Raw genomic sequence first — 17,288 nt, forward strand, 5'->3', positions numbered from 1 at the left:
CACAGTATCCATGCATTTATAAACAGACAAATGTTAAGTGAAAGTATATTTTAGACCTTAGCAAGGCTTCATCGACATAAAAGGTTGTTATAGAAGCCCACCCTACTTAATACTGCGGAAATATAGCTAATGCAGATCCGTGATAAATATAAAGTAGATACCTGGATCTCCATCTGCAGATTCTTACAGAGGACTTCGATCTCAAATTTGAGGTTGAGCTTGAGGTCGGGCTGTTGGTGCAGCTCTCCGAGCACGCACAAGATGCCCACCGTCCAAGGGTTGGGAGGCTTGAATATGCGACTTTTCTCACACGATTCTAGTACTTTGGCCACGAATGGAACAACATAAAGCAGCTCCTCAGAACCTTTGCTGTTTGCTTCGTACAGCAATGCTTTTAAATCCAAATCCTAAAAATTATTACGTGGATCTGGTTACAATGAATGTTAAAATAAGAATCTGAGGTACGATAACCTCGAATCTCAACGTCCCTCAGACCTTGTATGAATAAGACAAGTATGATTCTACTTGCTCATTATGGCCGACTAGGAGAATATCCAGTTATGCTTTGATAATCAAACTGTTGGGGTAATCGTTTCATTGATTATAATCTACCTAGTGAACAGCTGATAGATTTCTTGATAGAAACTGATGCAGTGATGTTATTATTCTCGACTATTCATAGCCTTAGCACAGAATTGGTAAGATGTGTGACAATCGCCTGATGGGCCTACAGACTTGTGAGAGATTATGTGTTGACTTAGTTTCAACTAGGCATTATTTCTGTGAATGAAAACTGTGGTAATGGTTCTCTGCATAAGTAACCAATGGCCACACAGCTTTAGAGTATCTTGAAATACATTATATAACATTATGTGTAATTATTAAATACCATCAACTACTGGTACTATGTAATAAAATTGAAAATATGATGTCTATATGGTTACGAATACATGTAATTTTAATATGCAATAAGATAACCTCTAAGTTATTTATCCACTGTATATTGAATACCAATTCATAAATCTATTTCTCCAAAGGCCTGTAAACCTGAAACACACTACACTTGACCCCACCAAATAGTGGTAACCATAAAACCTCAATTTGAATGCCATGTGTAGCCAACATATCAGTGAGTGCAATGAGTTTTTATGCAACCTTGCTAAATATAGTTATATGAAAATATGCCTTCAAATTTAAAATGAAATAAAAAACTTTAAAACTGCAATAAATTGCAACCCAGGCTATAATATCATCGCAGGTTAATTTCGAGCAATAGATAGCAACTGATAGAGATATTTATCGGCTTCCCAATGCGTATTTATTAATGAATCTGCGACAAGTTGGCGGTCAGTTAGCAGATTTCTTGTGGCTAAAAGGAATAATGTTGCTCCGCACCAAGGAGAGTGCAAAATATAGGTGATATCCCTTCACCCGTAAAAGAGCTAAGAGTTATTTGAAAAATACAACATCAGCCTCTATTCGACTGCCAACTCTATTCGACTGCTACTATAGGAGAAGGGTCGAAAAATGCAGTACCATGGGGGTTTAAATAGAAGTTTTAGGTACTTTATAACCAGTTGCTAGATAGATTTAATCTACTCACGCTACTGAACTCAAATCATAATATGGAATGTTTTGCTTTTGCTAAACTGCATCAATTTCATGTAGGAACTTTCAAATCTAAAGCTTTTTAATAATTAGCCACAATCCATGTACACGTAAAAAGTAGTAAGAAACTTGAAACTGGACTAGTTCATCATACGAGCTTCATAGACAAGACTTTCTGGTGACAGAAATCACATTGGGAGATTTCCTGATTGACTAATGATAGATGAAGACTTCGCTACACGTACATAAAACTTGAATGTCAAAAACCAGATAACAAAAGTTTGATCAATAGTCCAGCAACAATGAGCTAAAATAAACATGCACATCAAAGACAAACTAAACATGCGCATCGCATCCGTATGAGAACAAACCAAGACTGACAAATCAGGGCTTGCAGGCAATGTCATTACTGAGATAATATCATAGTTAGCGAAGAACCTGAAATGCGACATTCTCACCAGCTGGATTATGGGTTTATTCTTGGCCAGCGTGAGCAGTCCAAGCCAGTGTCCCAAGTTCTTCAGAAGGGATCTGTCTGAGAAGTTACTAACTCCCTTGTCACTCCTCAGCAGCACCTGTAGTTTATCATGAAGTTAATACAAGCTGTTTCCATATAACAGGATTGTTTATATAACAATTATATAATTGTTTATTATATAACAAGCTGTTTCCATATATATATATATTCGTGTAACCAGTAGAATATTGCTGGGATTATGCGTAAAAGCTGACATAAATCAAGACAGTTATCTCGAAATTGCTAAGGCCAACACATAATCAGTTAGCCCGTGAACCAACAAGAACTACTTGACACCAACCTTAATATTGCGGAATGTTTCAAGAAGGACCCTCTTATTAAGAGCGCATTTGTCGAGGCTATCGAGGAAGCCTGAGTAGAGTGGATGGAAGTTGGGCTCAATGGAGGCTCTCTTCATCACCAGGTACTGGGCTGTCCACGCGGTATACTGGTCATTGAGGGCGGCTATCAGCTCTTCCGACTGTCACAAGTAGACAAATAGTAACTTACTAGAGGCCAACCAAAGGATAATGCTGTCGCATTGAGTATTCACGTAAAGCGTTATTCTACAGGCTCATCTTCCATACTTGGAGGTATTCATCTCTTTACAAAAAATTGCTAAAGAACATATCTTTTTCTTTCACTGTATAACTCCTTTACACTTTCTCAGCATCACTTAATCATTAACACTGTAAGGTTGTCCAATTTTAGAAACAGGCAAACTTCATGTACCAAAGAACATGAATAATCAGTGCAATGGAAAAACTTTTTTTCTCCATGACTCGATTACTTCCAACCGTAAAAAAGACATGCTTCATGTTATTTGTATTAGCAGGCACGTCATTTTGTGGAATAACCTTAAAAAACTATTAAAATCGCAATACTTTATTTGACCTGGTGTATCTGGATTAAATTAAATAACTCACCGGACACTGACCGACTGACATATCTACCCAAAGCCAAGCTTTTAGTTTAAAAACTGCGAATAAACTTTCAGACAATTCCCACTATCGCACTCGAAATATTAGAATTCTAGGTAACTATGACAGGCGAATTCCGTTACAATAGCCAACCATATTGCAAAATCGATAGGGAAGCCAGATCTTCCTTATAGGAAAGATGAGGCCTAATTGGCTGCTGTGTGTATACCATCAGTAAGCTTAAAACAACTAGAACCAATGCTACACGTAGAAGGGTACCTCGCGTACACATACCTTCCGCCGCGTACACATACCTTCCGCCGCGTACACATACCTTCCGTCGCGTACACATACCTTCCGTCGTGTACACATACCTTCCGTCGCGTACACATACCTTTCGTCGCGTACACATACCTTTCGTCGCGTACACATACCTTCCGCCGCGTACACAAACCTTCCGCCGCGTACACAAACCTTCCGCCGCGTACACAAACCTTCCGCCGCGTACACATACCTTCCGCCGCGTACACATACCTTCCGCCGCGTACACAAACCTTCCGCCGCGTACACAAACCTTCCGCCGCGTACACAAACCTTCCGCCGCGTACACAAACCTTCCGCCGCGTACACAAACCTTCCGCCGCGTACACAAACCTTCCGCCGCGTACACATACCTTCCGCCGCGTACACATACCTTCCGCCGCGTACACATACCTTCCGCCGCGTACACATGCCTTCCGCCGCTACACATACCTTCCGCCGCTACACATACCTTCCGCCGCGTACACATACCTTCTGCTGCATGTTCATCTGTGAGAGGTTGTTAAATATAAAAAAGACGCGGTCCTGCACATTTTCAGGAGGAACTGTGAGTTCCTGCCTATCATCGGCTCCAGCGAGTAGTGTGTCGATGTTGGTCGTGTGGGCAAGCGATGGTTTGGCCATCTTGCTCGTAGTTGGTAGACCTGTTAATGAGAATGTTGGTTAGTATAAGCAACACAATGTTTCTCCACAATTTCATAGCGAAATAATTTCATTGTCATGGCAAACAACTGGCATAAATAAGATCCGAACACACAAATATCTATTTAGAAACAACTGACCAATAACTCCGGCTGGTCTTGCACTAGGAGCAGAGACCGTCGTTGCAGTAGCATTGTTGGCAGCAGGCATTGACTGGCCAGCCTTTGGTTGATGAGAGGCAGCGGGTGGCAGCGCTGAGACAGGCTGCGAGGGCTGAGTAAGTCGATCCAGAGGGGGCTCCTTACCCATCTTCCCATAGTTGACATACTGGAACAAGAGAAAGGCATATAAAATCCGATACAAAGAAGAAATTCTGTTAATAGTTGAAAAGTGTGGCATAACTACTCGCAAAATATGACGGAGCTTCCAATTAGACAGCTTCAAAAATTATAAACAAAATCAAGCACAATGCCAGCAGAGGCCAGCTTGAGCGTAATACATAGAAAACAACTGAGAAAGCAGACAAGAGGTGAAGATGAACTACCAGGTCTTTTTATCTTGAAAAATATCACCAAGGTATACATACAAACACTTATAAAATTAATGACAGCGCGCTACGTTATTTTTGTCTGAATAGGAATGAGACGACTTTTACAACTGAGAAGCTCAAAAACAAATCCTTTGTTACTCATTAAGACAAGATAGCTAACCAATCAGATCTGACTTCTCTATACTACATCCATGCCATATGAAATTAATTTGTTCCAATCACCTTTTTATATGGCAAACCATCATATGCTAAGAGCAGCTGTTCCTTAAGAGTACATCGTATTTTAATTATAAACCCAAAAGACTTAACCACAAAAAGCTTCATATAACTACTTATAGCTTTGAAACAATTGTATTATAAACTACAATAAAAAGATTGGAAAATAATTGCATTATATATATCTCACACTTTCAACCCGTGCTGAATGAAATGTGCTAAAATGAAAGACGTTGACCCCATGCTGACCTCAGCTAGTATCGGAGGAAATGTGTTAAAATGTGGGATGCTGACTATATGTTGACAGTACTGCGCACAGTCCTTCAGACGGGACTTGAAACGATCCAAGGCAGCCAGTCCAAACATATACATTTTTGAGTTAGGCTCTTGCTTCAGCGCCTCTAGAACATTCTTGAGTGACATGCCCAAGGCCATGTGCCTGTAATAGAAAACCCAAAGGATATGTAGAATGCCCAAATAAACTTCCACGTCACAGAGAAACAACACTGTCAAGAGAGAGACATACAATAATTATCATTGCTTCACACAAGAGTGGTAAGATGGTTCTGTATCAGAATTCCATTCCTCTCCGCAATAATAAAAAACCAAACCATCTATTAAAGACGAACTTCCACCAAATTTGGTAAATTTACTAAAAAGTATCGGTATGTCTCTATTACTTGCAATCATTTTGGTGTTTGAGGTGATCTGAGTTCCAGGATGTTTCATGATTAAAACTGACCAAACTTGATCGCGGTTAAAACCCTCAGATCAATCCAAGGCGCGCTCATGACGCTTAAGGTTTAGTTTCAAAGAAACCAACAGAACGGAGGCGCATAACACCAATTTAAATGCAATATCTGATATTAACTATTGCACTGATTACAACTAATGACATCGTTAACACGTATTTTTTTCTGCCCATTTCAATCACTATCAAGTTTTATAAATGTTCATCTTGAATAATCCTGGCAGCCAAATCACCTCAAGCGTTAACAACAATTGCAACTGACAGAAAAGTACCGATACTTTTTGATAAAATGTAGTAATATTTTGCACAAGGTCATCTTCAACCATGTGGGCTGAATGCTAGCTTTAACGTCCCAGCTCAATATTCAACAAACCTTCACTGACTCGCATAAATTCGTAAAATGTTTGGTTAACAGGCTAAGTAACATTTGTGTCACAATATCTAAATGATGTACCATAACAATTATACTCGTACAATTCCTACAGAGAGATAAACTGGCTCAGTAAATACTAAACAATGCTGTTTGATGCATTGACTTCCCAAAAATGAACTCAAAAATCAGCAAATGTAGCAAAAATTGACCTGTGCCAGAACAGCAAGCTTATGACATGACAAAATAAAGTTTCCAAGGAACTTTCACATTTGCAAACTCACTGAACAAGGCCTTGCTCAATGATGCCCCCGAATAGTGCTGCTGTGACGAGAAGCTCTCTGTCTGGGTATTGCGGAAAGAACTTATTTTCATCAAACAGATTTCTCAGCATGCAGCTGAACACATCCTGTAAGAGAAGAAATGGAAGTTTGAGAGATGCCTAGGATGGACAGTCAACTACCAAAGACCTAATGTGATATCACGCACTGAAGTGCGTTTGCATTCAGATGCTTGAATAAGAGGAGTAACTGCACATAAGCGTAGCGGAAAGTTAGACATCGTGTTAGCAAGCACACCAAGTTATATTACAACAAATAAGAGCATTGCAACTACATTAGGAGAAGCGCAACATTGACAGACATCCCAATAAGCGAGTCAGAAAATGGATAAGAAGGGCTCACCCTTTCTCGCTTGATACTTGAATCCTTAAACTGTTTCAACATCTCCAGAACCTCATCAATGGTGATGTTGTTGGGCGGCTGGTTGTATATCTTCTGAAAATTAGCATTCGCCTCATCCTCGATGTCAGGAGCAAATGGTAAGTCCTGCATGGCATTCATTTGTATAGCCGATGGAGCCATATTCCCCAAGCCTCGGGTTGGGGGCGCCTGAGCACGACTCGCTGCAATGGCCAGTGCATCTGCTAAATAATGCCAGAGAATCAACAAATATGGATATTTTCAACACTTATCAGCAACTGTAATTGCCAGTTGTCACGGCAACTGTAATTGCCAGTTGTCACGCGGGCACTCAAATAATTCTTACGAAAGCTCGATATCGATTTATTGAAATCAGTCTGTGCAACTGTAATCAATGACTGATTTATGGCAATTAGCAAGAGCATATAAAAATACTACAAACCTACACAAACATCCTACAGAATCCAGTCGAGAATACATTTAAGGTAGATCACTATTTTAATGGTGTTAAAGAAAAGCGCAAATAAAAGAATGGATGTTAATCGATTAATATCTACCAGTCTTAGAGGTAAAACACAAACAGCCTGTGACCTTCATGTAATCCATGTCTGTGAGAACTATATTATGTACACTTTGTTATACAAACTCATAAACGCTGCCATAAATACAATCATCTGATGACAACAATATAAATACCGTTCATTTTGTTAAAATTCAGTTTCACTAAAAAACAGTTTGCATTCAAACAAAAATCCGCTAAAATGCAGCTTCCAAGGGCTCACCTTGTCACAGACAAGCTAGAAGTGCTTATTGAAGCAATTCCTCCAGCTACCACTTTCCATACACAACCAAAAAAGCTTCAAATGACGAAAATTCCCATGACCATCGCTTAAAGCACGTAAATTACATAATTTTTTTATTTTATAGTTCAATACATTAAAGTCGTGGCTTTCGAATGAGCCTATATTCAATACACAAAGAATAATAAAACTGAAAAACAGGGTGTCAAAAGTATGTCCTGCAATAAAAAACACTTGGTTGCAGTTCCCACAATGTGATGTCACAATTATTATTTAGCCTTAGGTAGTGGATTCCTTTCGCTGCCATTGAGTCTGCGTTTTTCTGTGACAATCGGCGCTGTTAAACCCAGAGAGCTCTAATTATAAACTAGGATGTTATAATCAACAATGCCCAGGGATCAAACTAACGCCCGCCCGACCAATACAAACACATGTTCTGGGTTAATTAATTATGCTTCAATAAATATACTGTCGTTGATGAAGGTAATGAAATCACATCGATTAAATTGTGACCTGCTGTTGCGTGGCCCTAGGACTATATGTCAATCGCACTTTCGCAATGCTTGAAATTAATTAGTCTCAGTCGCGACCCTCAACATCACAATAAAAAGAGAAGGTTAGTGCATAGTATCATCGGGAAAACATAGTATGGTGCGTGGAATCTGAGTTAATTATCATAGAAATAATCTGTATACAGAGAACTAATGACACCGATTCCGTTGTCATCTTTATTGGTTCTCTGGAGTTGTCCTACCTTCGCCTGCCACTAGCGTCATTATCGTAGTTGATAAATATAAGCCGTAAGCAATAAAATGGGCGATAAGAGCACACAACACTGAATATGAAAACTGTGGCGTCACAATTTTCGAGTCTATACCATTGAACATTTCTGCGGTAGAGCTCTTGGGAAATCCTATAAACACCCACCAACGTCTGTCTCACCATGTCAAACAATGGGCTCATTCGAAAGCCAAGACTCTGATGTATTGAAATATATGATAAAAAAATTATGTCATTTATGTGCTTTAAGTAAAATGAAAGAATAAAGAGAAGCTGCAAGCACACCTGGTGTCATGTGTCGCACGGTAGACATGGAGCCCGCTCCTGGTGGTATTCCTGGAGCACCAGGCCCAGAAAACTTGCCAGGCGAAGCACCAGGGGTAGTGGACTGTATAAACGGAGAGTCAATCTGCAGAGAGAAAGAATGGTGTCAGATATTGCTTGTTTTTGTAGGATTTTAAAAGTGGATCACAAAGATATTGATGAACACCGAGTACTTCCACTTGCTGTCGTTTGAACAAATTCGTATGCTCCTCATATTTAGGAGTGCTATACGTAGTATTTAGATAGCCATAGCACTAGCTAACATTACAAAGTCACATCGATAAAAACTGATGCTTTGCTGTGTTTACCTAAGAGCTAGAGCCGTATCAATGATTAGATATGGTAAAGGTTAACGATAGGGACTATAAAATATTCCCAACAATGGCTAGAGGTTAGCCACAACTAATACTCACTAGGCTAGCAGCCAAATTCTATTTACAAAATATAATAAAACGCTTGTAGCATCTAATGCTCAATCCCTAGCATCATTCCCAATAGAGATAAGCAGTAAACTTTTGAAAGAACATGCTTCTCAAAATAAATTCTACTTTCTTAAACCTTTATATTGGGAAATATGAAGGAAAGTTTTAAATTCGTCGATTCCCACTAAAATATAACATTCTGTGTTCACTGATATATGCCACAATAACTATAATATAACATTCTGTGCTCACTCATCTATGCCACAATAAGTATAATATAACATTCTGCGTTCACCGATATATGCCACAATAACTATAATATAACATTCTGTGTTCACCAATATATGCCACAATAACTATAATATAACATTCTGCGTTCACCGATATATGCCACAATAACTATAATAAAACATTCTGTGTTCAGTCATCTATGCCACAATAACTATAATATAGCATTCCGTGTTCACTCATATATGCCGCAATAACTATAATATAACATTCTGTGCTCACTCGTATATGCCACAATAACTATAATATAACATTCTGTGCTCACTCGTATATGCCACAATAACTATAATATAACATTCTGTGCTGACTCTTATAGGCCACAATAACTATAATAAAACATTCTGTGTTCACTCATATATGCCACAATAACTATAATAAAACATGGTGTTCACTCATATATGCCACAATAACTATAATAAAACATTCTGTGTTCACTCATATATGCCACAATAACTATAATAAAACATTCTGTGTTCACTCATATATGCCACAATAACTATAATAAAACATTCTGTGTTCACTCATATATGCCACAATAACTATAATAAAACATTCTGTGTTCACTCATATATGCCACAATAACTATAATAAAACATTGTGTTCACTCATATATGCCACAATAACTATAATAAAACATTCTGTGTTCACTCATATATGCCACAATAACTATAATAAAACATTCTGTGTTCACTCATATATGCCACAATAACTATAATAAAACATTCTGTGTTCACTCATATATGCCACAATAACTATAATAAAACATTCTGTGTTCACTCATATATGCCACAATAACTATAATAAAACATTCTGTGTTCACTCATATATGCCACAATAACTATAATAAAACATTCTGTGTTCACTCATATATGCCGCAATAACTATAATATAACATTCTGCGTTCACCGATATATGCCACAATAACTATAATATAACATTCTGTGCTCACTCGTATATGCCACAATAACTATAATATAACATTCTGTGTTCACTGATATATGCCACAATAACTATAATATAACATTCTGCGTTCACCGATATATGCCACAATAACTATAATAAAACATTCTGTGTTCAGTCATCTATGCCACAATAACTATAATATAGCATTCCGTGTTCACTCATATATGCCGCAATAACTATAATATAACATTCTGCGTTCACTCATATATGCCACAATAACTATAATATAACATTCTGTGCTCACTCGTATATGCCACAATAACTATAATATAACATTCTGTGTTCACTCATATATGCCACAATAACTATAATATAACATTCTGTGCTCACTCATATATGCCACAATAACTATAATATAACATTCTGTGCTCACTCGTATATGCCACAATAACTATAATATAACATTCTGTGTTCACTCATATATGCCACAATAACTATAATATAACATTCTGTGTTCACTCATATATGCCACAATAACTATAATATAACATTCTGTGCTGACTCGTATAGGCCACAATAACTATAATAAAACATTCTGTGTTCACTCATATATGCCACAATAACTATAATAAAACATTGTGTTCACTCATATATGCCACAATAACTATAATAAAACATTCTGTGTTCACTCATATATGCCACAATAACTATAATAAAACATTCTGTGTTCACTCATATATGCCACAATAACTATAATAAAACATTGTGTGTTCACTCATATATGCCACAATAACTATGATAAAACATTGTGTTCACTCATATATGCCACAATAACTATAATAAAACATTCTGTGTTCACTCATATATGCCACAATAACTATAATAAAACATTGTGTTCACTCATATATGCCACAATAACTATAATAAAACATTCTGTGTTCACTCATATATGCCACAATAACTATAATAAAACATTCTGTGTTCACTCATATATGCCACAATAACTATAATAAAACATTGTGTTCACTCATATATGCCACAATAACTATAATAAAACATTCTGTGTTCACTCATATATGCCACAATAACTATAATAAAACATTCTGTGTTCACTCATATATGCCACAATAACTATAATAAAACATTCTGTGTTCACTCATATATGCCACAATAACTATAATAAAACATTGTGTTCACTCATATATGCCACAATAACTATAATAAAACATTCTGTGTTCACTCATATATGCCACAATAACTATAACGATGGATAAAAGAAAATATAGTTCAACTTTGTTTTTTGAACATTTTAAATCTTCAACGTATAGAAGTTTGAATACGAAATCCGTGTTTGTGCTTTGAATGCCGAACAAAAATTCCGAATCCAAAAGCCCTCCTCGAGATAAGCCAAGAAACCTGATGACACAACTCCGTGGTAACTTATGCGCTGTCGCTCTGCTTCGTCTCCCTCGCTATCTTTATTCTTTATATGCAGATGTGTTCGTTGAGGTTTTAAATACTGCATTGTGTTTCGTTAAGCGTATTAGTGTATTATTTAATTCTGATTAGCATAAACCCATAAGCCATTTTCAAACTTTATTGCACACAAAACTGAGGATACCAGGCTGGGCTATGAGTTTTCATTTGAGAATTTGAGCTTTTTGAGCATTTGAGAAATTCAGTGTACCTTATATCTTATCTACACCCTCAATATACAGTAGAAAAATGTGATATTTAAAAATCGTTTTACAGTCTCGGAAAAAGTTGTATTATTTATAATGGAAAAATGGTTTCCGAATTCAATCAGATTACATTTCAACTTGCAATTGGAAAAATTTTTTATTGTAGATTTTTAAACGCATCCTGCATTGCACAACCACCAGTCATTCATTTGGAACAAATACTTGATTTTTGTTTCACAAAATAAGGCTTTCCTAGCCGCATCAGGCCCTGTTACTTACTGCACTTGTCGATGGAGCGCTTGCAACTCCTGCCAAACCAATCATGTTAGGCATATTTGAGATCTGTGTCATAGGCCTGGGCTTGTTTAGGAGGGCACTTGCATTGTTAATCAACTGGTTGATATCTCTGGCGAGATCCTCAGACCGAAGGCTCCTGTAATAGCAGTGGTCAAGTCAAGAAGCTCATGCACAACTATGACTGCAAATCAGTCCATATACAACACAAAGTTAACCTTATCACCAAGGCATCTCATACAAATCAGTCCATATACAACACAAAGTTAACCTTATCACCAAGGCATCTCATACAAATCACTCCATATACAACACAAAGTTAACCTTATCACCAAGGCATCTCATACAAATCACTCCATATACAACACAAAGTTAACCTTATAACCAAGGCATCTCATACAAATCAGTCCATATACAACACAAAGTTAACCTTATAACCAAGGCATCTCATACAAATCAGTCCATATACAACACAAAGTTAACCTTATCACCAAGGCATCTCATACAAATCAGTCCATATACAACACAAAGTTAACCTTATCACCAAGGCATCTCATACAAATCACTCCATATACAACACAAAGTTAACCTTATCACCAGTGCATCTCATAATTTTGGAGGACAGTGTAACAAATCTGCCACTTGCCCTAGCCAGCTTTGTAGAATAGTGAGAATCGTTCCGACAGTTTCTAATGAAAGCTGCCCTTTGGATTGCTGGTGAGGTAAGTCTTCCTTGAGACCCACCAGAGGAGGACAGCGTCTCTTGAGAAAAGCTACCATAGCCTCTATAAAGTTCTCCTAGAAGAATATGTTACATCCGAATAGTTTTTAAAAGTTTGCTTAGTAACTAGAAGAATAGATTCCTATAGCTATTAACGGAAAGCCAAAAAAAAAGAGATATTCCTTTGTTTAGTACCTCAAATATGATCGATAATAGCCAAACACCCGCTAGTACTTACACCGTGCTCATGAATCTTGTCCGTCAACCATTTGTCTAACTTGAGGTACTCGCGGCGGGAGGCGAGGCACGCCAGGTCAACAACAAACGTAAACTGTGTCAAGTTGAGTAGCATAGATAGGGCCTTCAGATCTTGGGCAACATCGAGTATTCTCGAGAGCCTGGTCTGATCATTGGGATCACCTCCCCTGAGATACCAGTCAGCCATACAGAACATTACCATCGTTCTCAGGGCTGCCATGTACCCCTAAAACAACCATTTCCTTTATGAACAGTTTTAATGTAAAATGATACTCGTCTTTAACTGTCATATAAATACTACTAAAACACAATTTATTACCACACACACGAAATAAATATTCAAACCTTGTAGTTGCGATGAAAACACCGAGAGCTAAACTGACTATCAATTTAAAAATCTAAGTTTTGTTTTCCTTTATGTAAGAATTGGCGAGCAGACTAATCTTGCTGAAAGTCTTCTCAAAAATGACTAAAAAGTAAGACGTCCCTACTTTAAGGTTAGATTCTGGGGCTGTCTAGAGAAGAATGCAATAGCAGAGCAGCCATGTGTAGTCAAATATTAATGATGCGTACTTTCATTGACCGAATGCTACCAGTTGAGTGCTCGAAAACCTATTATTTTGAACCAGGTTTATCAACCACTACATTATTAAAGGCTTATGCCAACTTGGTAGCAGGAAAACTAATCAGCAACGAGATAGACATTTGGAGAACTGATCAGAACAAGTTGGTTTCAAGGTCAGGACGCGGACTGTGTCCTTGAGCTCCATGCGCCTCTTCACAGCAAAAGCTCTTAATAATAATAATAATAAAGCTCTTCAAGTACCATCTTAAATAAAATACATAGAAAGTGCTGACCCAGTTCAATGGAAAATTTTATAATGATCATTTAACAGCCATGTTTAAAATCACACTTTCATTTGCCAAAAAGGTATTCAAAGGTTGACTTGCAACAAAATTCACATTACAGTTATTTGGTATCAAAAGATTCACCATGTCTTACTCTGTTGTGTTGTAAGTGCCAAATATGTGGAAATTACAAGCTCTTAAAAGCTCAAAGACGAAAAGCCGCTGTAGATTGGAATCTCTTTATTTCGATGACGTAACCACAAAATTTGGTTATCGTCTTGTCACGTATGTTCTCACGTGAATTGAAAGGCCAATAAAAAGCTCAATATAAAACTTATCGTAGTACTAGTTTATGACAAACACTTCGGGTTTTATCGAAGACCCCGTATCAAATATAGATGCTTGCTACTTTACATTTTTCGGCATTATTCAATCGTCAAGTCGTAATCTGATCATGTGACCCAAGACTTCGCAAATAACTTTTGCAGCACTTTGCGATTATCACAGGTGACCAACAGGCTCGTCATGATTATCAGACAATGATATGCACTCCTTCGAGCTAAGGCTAAAAAGTTTAACAATTTTTTTATGGTAAATTATAAGATATCAGTGCTAAAAGTGACAGCATTACAACGACGATAAAACAGACGCGTAAGAACAATAGACATAGTTTTATTGAATGCGTGAAGTATATTTGTGAGAATATTTCGACGAATAAGGTTGCATGAAAGTGTAAACAGAAACCATCTCTCACAACTACATCACATTTGAGTCGTTTTGGAAAGAGAATCCAAACTACGGCGGTCTCGTGAGGCTGCGATTAACTGTTCGTTTTTGAGCTTTTAAGAGCTTGTAATCACCTTTCCACATATTTTGTACCTACAACACAACAGAGTAAGACATGGTGAATCTTTTGATACCAAATAACTGTAATGTGAATTTTGTTGCAAGTCAACTTTTAAATATTAGTTATGGCACTAGCGCCGCCAGGCTTGACATACTTGCTTCCCAAAAAAAATACTACTGGCAGGGATTTTTGCCATGTCATGGCAAGCCCTGGTAAAATTTTCTAATACTTGACATAAGAGGAATGCCAAAAGCCTTACATTAGCTGGAAAGTGCCATACAAACTGTAGAACACTGCCTGAATTAGGATGATTTCCAAGGAAAAGAGGAATGAGAGAGATGATCAGTTCTTTCTTTAGCGTGTTCCAGCCAATCTGTAAAGAGTCACAACACCAACTTATTAAGACAACATTCCATTAGACATTTAAAAAGCCATGAATGCGACTTTCACACAAATTATACCACCTTGATGAAATAAAGAAATGTATGACATCCACAACTATGGGAAGGCAGTGTAACGAACATGGGTTAACTTGTGATATATGCAAGTTTTAATATCTATATGACATGACGATTTAATAGTAATTCATGCTAGCAAATTTGACTATAATAATAGAAACAATCAGTTCATAAAAAGATTACGCTATATTAAAATGTAATTAATTAAATACATTTGCTGATTAAATATATAATTATGTATATTCTTACATACATAAGCAATGCATGTAGAGCATTACATCACAACATACATCGCTAATGTGATCAAACAATGCCCAAGAGCGAAAAACTAATTCATTTACAACTGACTAAGCATTTTGTGGAGTCGTATTTTAAACGATAACTGCCACGATCAGCTTTCATCGTTTTGCTAGGTAAACCAGACACACTGATTCTGATTTTGTACTCAAAATAAAGATTGGTCCTTTAACTGAAGTCATGAAGGCTTTTTACAGCGTTTCAATATCGGTATATCAAAATTTTTCAAACACTTTTTTAATATGTACTTTGCTTACCAAAAATCAACAATAACAAAGTTAAAGATGTAGTTACGTCAAAAATGAAATTAAGACCCATAAAAGGCTAAAACATCAGCTACAATTTGATGCCATTTTTGTCTTTGTAGACCAACCCTGTCCAGAGATATATGCGTTTGAATGAGACCCTCTTTTAAAAAGCTCACGTTCCAGCGGGTGCCTATTTCGTGACGTCACTAGCTTGTTATCTGAAACGAAACCACGAGCGATAAATATGAGGTCGATTCGTTAGCCAATCATGCGTGCGAAATTTTTATATAGGCCGTAATAAATGTTATCACTCGTAAAACGCGTTGTCTGTGATCTCGAAGATTCTCATCATAGAGAATTCATTCTCATCGTTACTGATTCAACGCGTTTCAACAATTACTAAGTTATACATAGTTTTAAAATGGCTTCAAGTTCGAGCGACCGCTACTCAGAGTTTTCTGAGCAACTTTTAGTAAAAGATTGGAGTAGACAGCCTATGGCCAAAGCTGACAGGCGTCAGCAGCGTTTTGCTGCAATAGAAGACAGAATAGAGGTAAATTAACTTAGAGTCTTCTATACTTTAGTAAATGTAATATTTTTAGTCATAAATACATATACTAATTAATAAAATGATAATTCTTTGCTATCTCCAATCATCGTTTCATAGCTTATCTGCCGTTTTACCTAGCTATAATATTTTTTCGAATTTTCTTTGGTAAATTAGAGTCATGATTACAAATTATTTTCACTCGTAGGAAGTGGGTAAAATCGATTGATCATTGCAAATCTTTAATTTCCAGAACCAAAGCTTCGAATCGTTGGCTTGGCGTACTTGTGCCATTATTAACTGTTTATTCGTTTTTAAAATTACACTCGCAATCTATTCAACTCCCAATTTGGAAGCTGTCAATAGATACGCTTTAGAATGACATATCTATGAATGACATATTTATTGCATCTACTTTGTTTACATTTACTTGTTTTACTGATTACAGAATGTTTATGTCGTCCCACCAGCCGAAGAAGCTTTGTCAGTGTGGAAACTGCCATAAAGGGGAAAGCGAGACTTGAATGCGTGCTGGATGATGTTTTGTTTGAGTTTGTTGCAGTAGATGAATTTGTCTTATTGTATCAGCTAATACTATGTGAGTGGCCACGACTTGATGAATATTTTTAATAAAAGCTTTATGCCCAGATGAAAATATTTTTGCTTGTAAAAATTATATAATAAAATAATATTGTTGAAGATAATGCAAAACATGATTTGCAGAATATTGTAGTGAATCGGATATGGTATATGGGTGTCCGCAGAACTGGAGAATGTGAGTTCAAATCCAGTTTGCAGCAGACTTCTCATCCTTAAAACTCTATCCCTGTCTATATTCTTTCGAAAGAGGTGGCTTGCTTATTTCACTTATTTAGTATTCGGTAAGAATACTACTAACAAGAAACTAGTACGTAGGTAATAGGCGACATAATGTGGGCGGGGCTTATGGGAGGCTGTATATCGTTTATATGGGT

The 17,288-nt window shown here is 37.0% G+C and overlaps 1 protein-coding gene across 1 annotated transcript in view; it reads right to left on the minus strand.

Moving 5' to 3' along the window:
• LOC137391639 (CCR4-NOT transcription complex subunit 1-like) overlaps positions 1–17,288 on the minus strand; it is a 57,784-nt gene that overhangs the window by 27,473 nt on the left and 13,023 nt on the right. Inside the window, exons 10-22 of the mRNA XM_068078157.1 lie at positions 14,994–15,137; positions 13,049–13,294; positions 12,736–12,887; positions 12,075–12,228; positions 8,462–8,585; positions 6,579–6,820; positions 6,180–6,304; positions 5,024–5,213; positions 4,149–4,335; positions 3,838–4,010; positions 2,427–2,606; positions 2,067–2,183; positions 162–407 (exon numbers count right to left, since the gene is read on the minus strand). Coding sequence (XP_067934258.1) covers positions 162–407; positions 2,067–2,183; positions 2,427–2,606; positions 3,838–4,010; positions 4,149–4,335; positions 5,024–5,213; positions 6,180–6,304; positions 6,579–6,820; positions 8,462–8,585; positions 12,075–12,228; positions 12,736–12,887; positions 13,049–13,294; positions 14,994–15,137 — 2,280 coding nt within the window. The remainder of the gene's footprint in view (positions 1–161; positions 408–2,066; positions 2,184–2,426; positions 2,607–3,837; positions 4,011–4,148; positions 4,336–5,023; positions 5,214–6,179; positions 6,305–6,578; positions 6,821–8,461; positions 8,586–12,074; positions 12,229–12,735; positions 12,888–13,048; positions 13,295–14,993; positions 15,138–17,288) is intronic.

The sequence above is a fragment of the Watersipora subatra genome, chromosome 3 (genome assembly GCF_963576615.1).
Source record: "Watersipora subatra chromosome 3, tzWatSuba1.1, whole genome shotgun sequence".
Taxonomy (NCBI): domain Eukaryota; kingdom Metazoa; phylum Bryozoa; class Gymnolaemata; order Cheilostomatida; family Watersiporidae; genus Watersipora; species Watersipora subatra.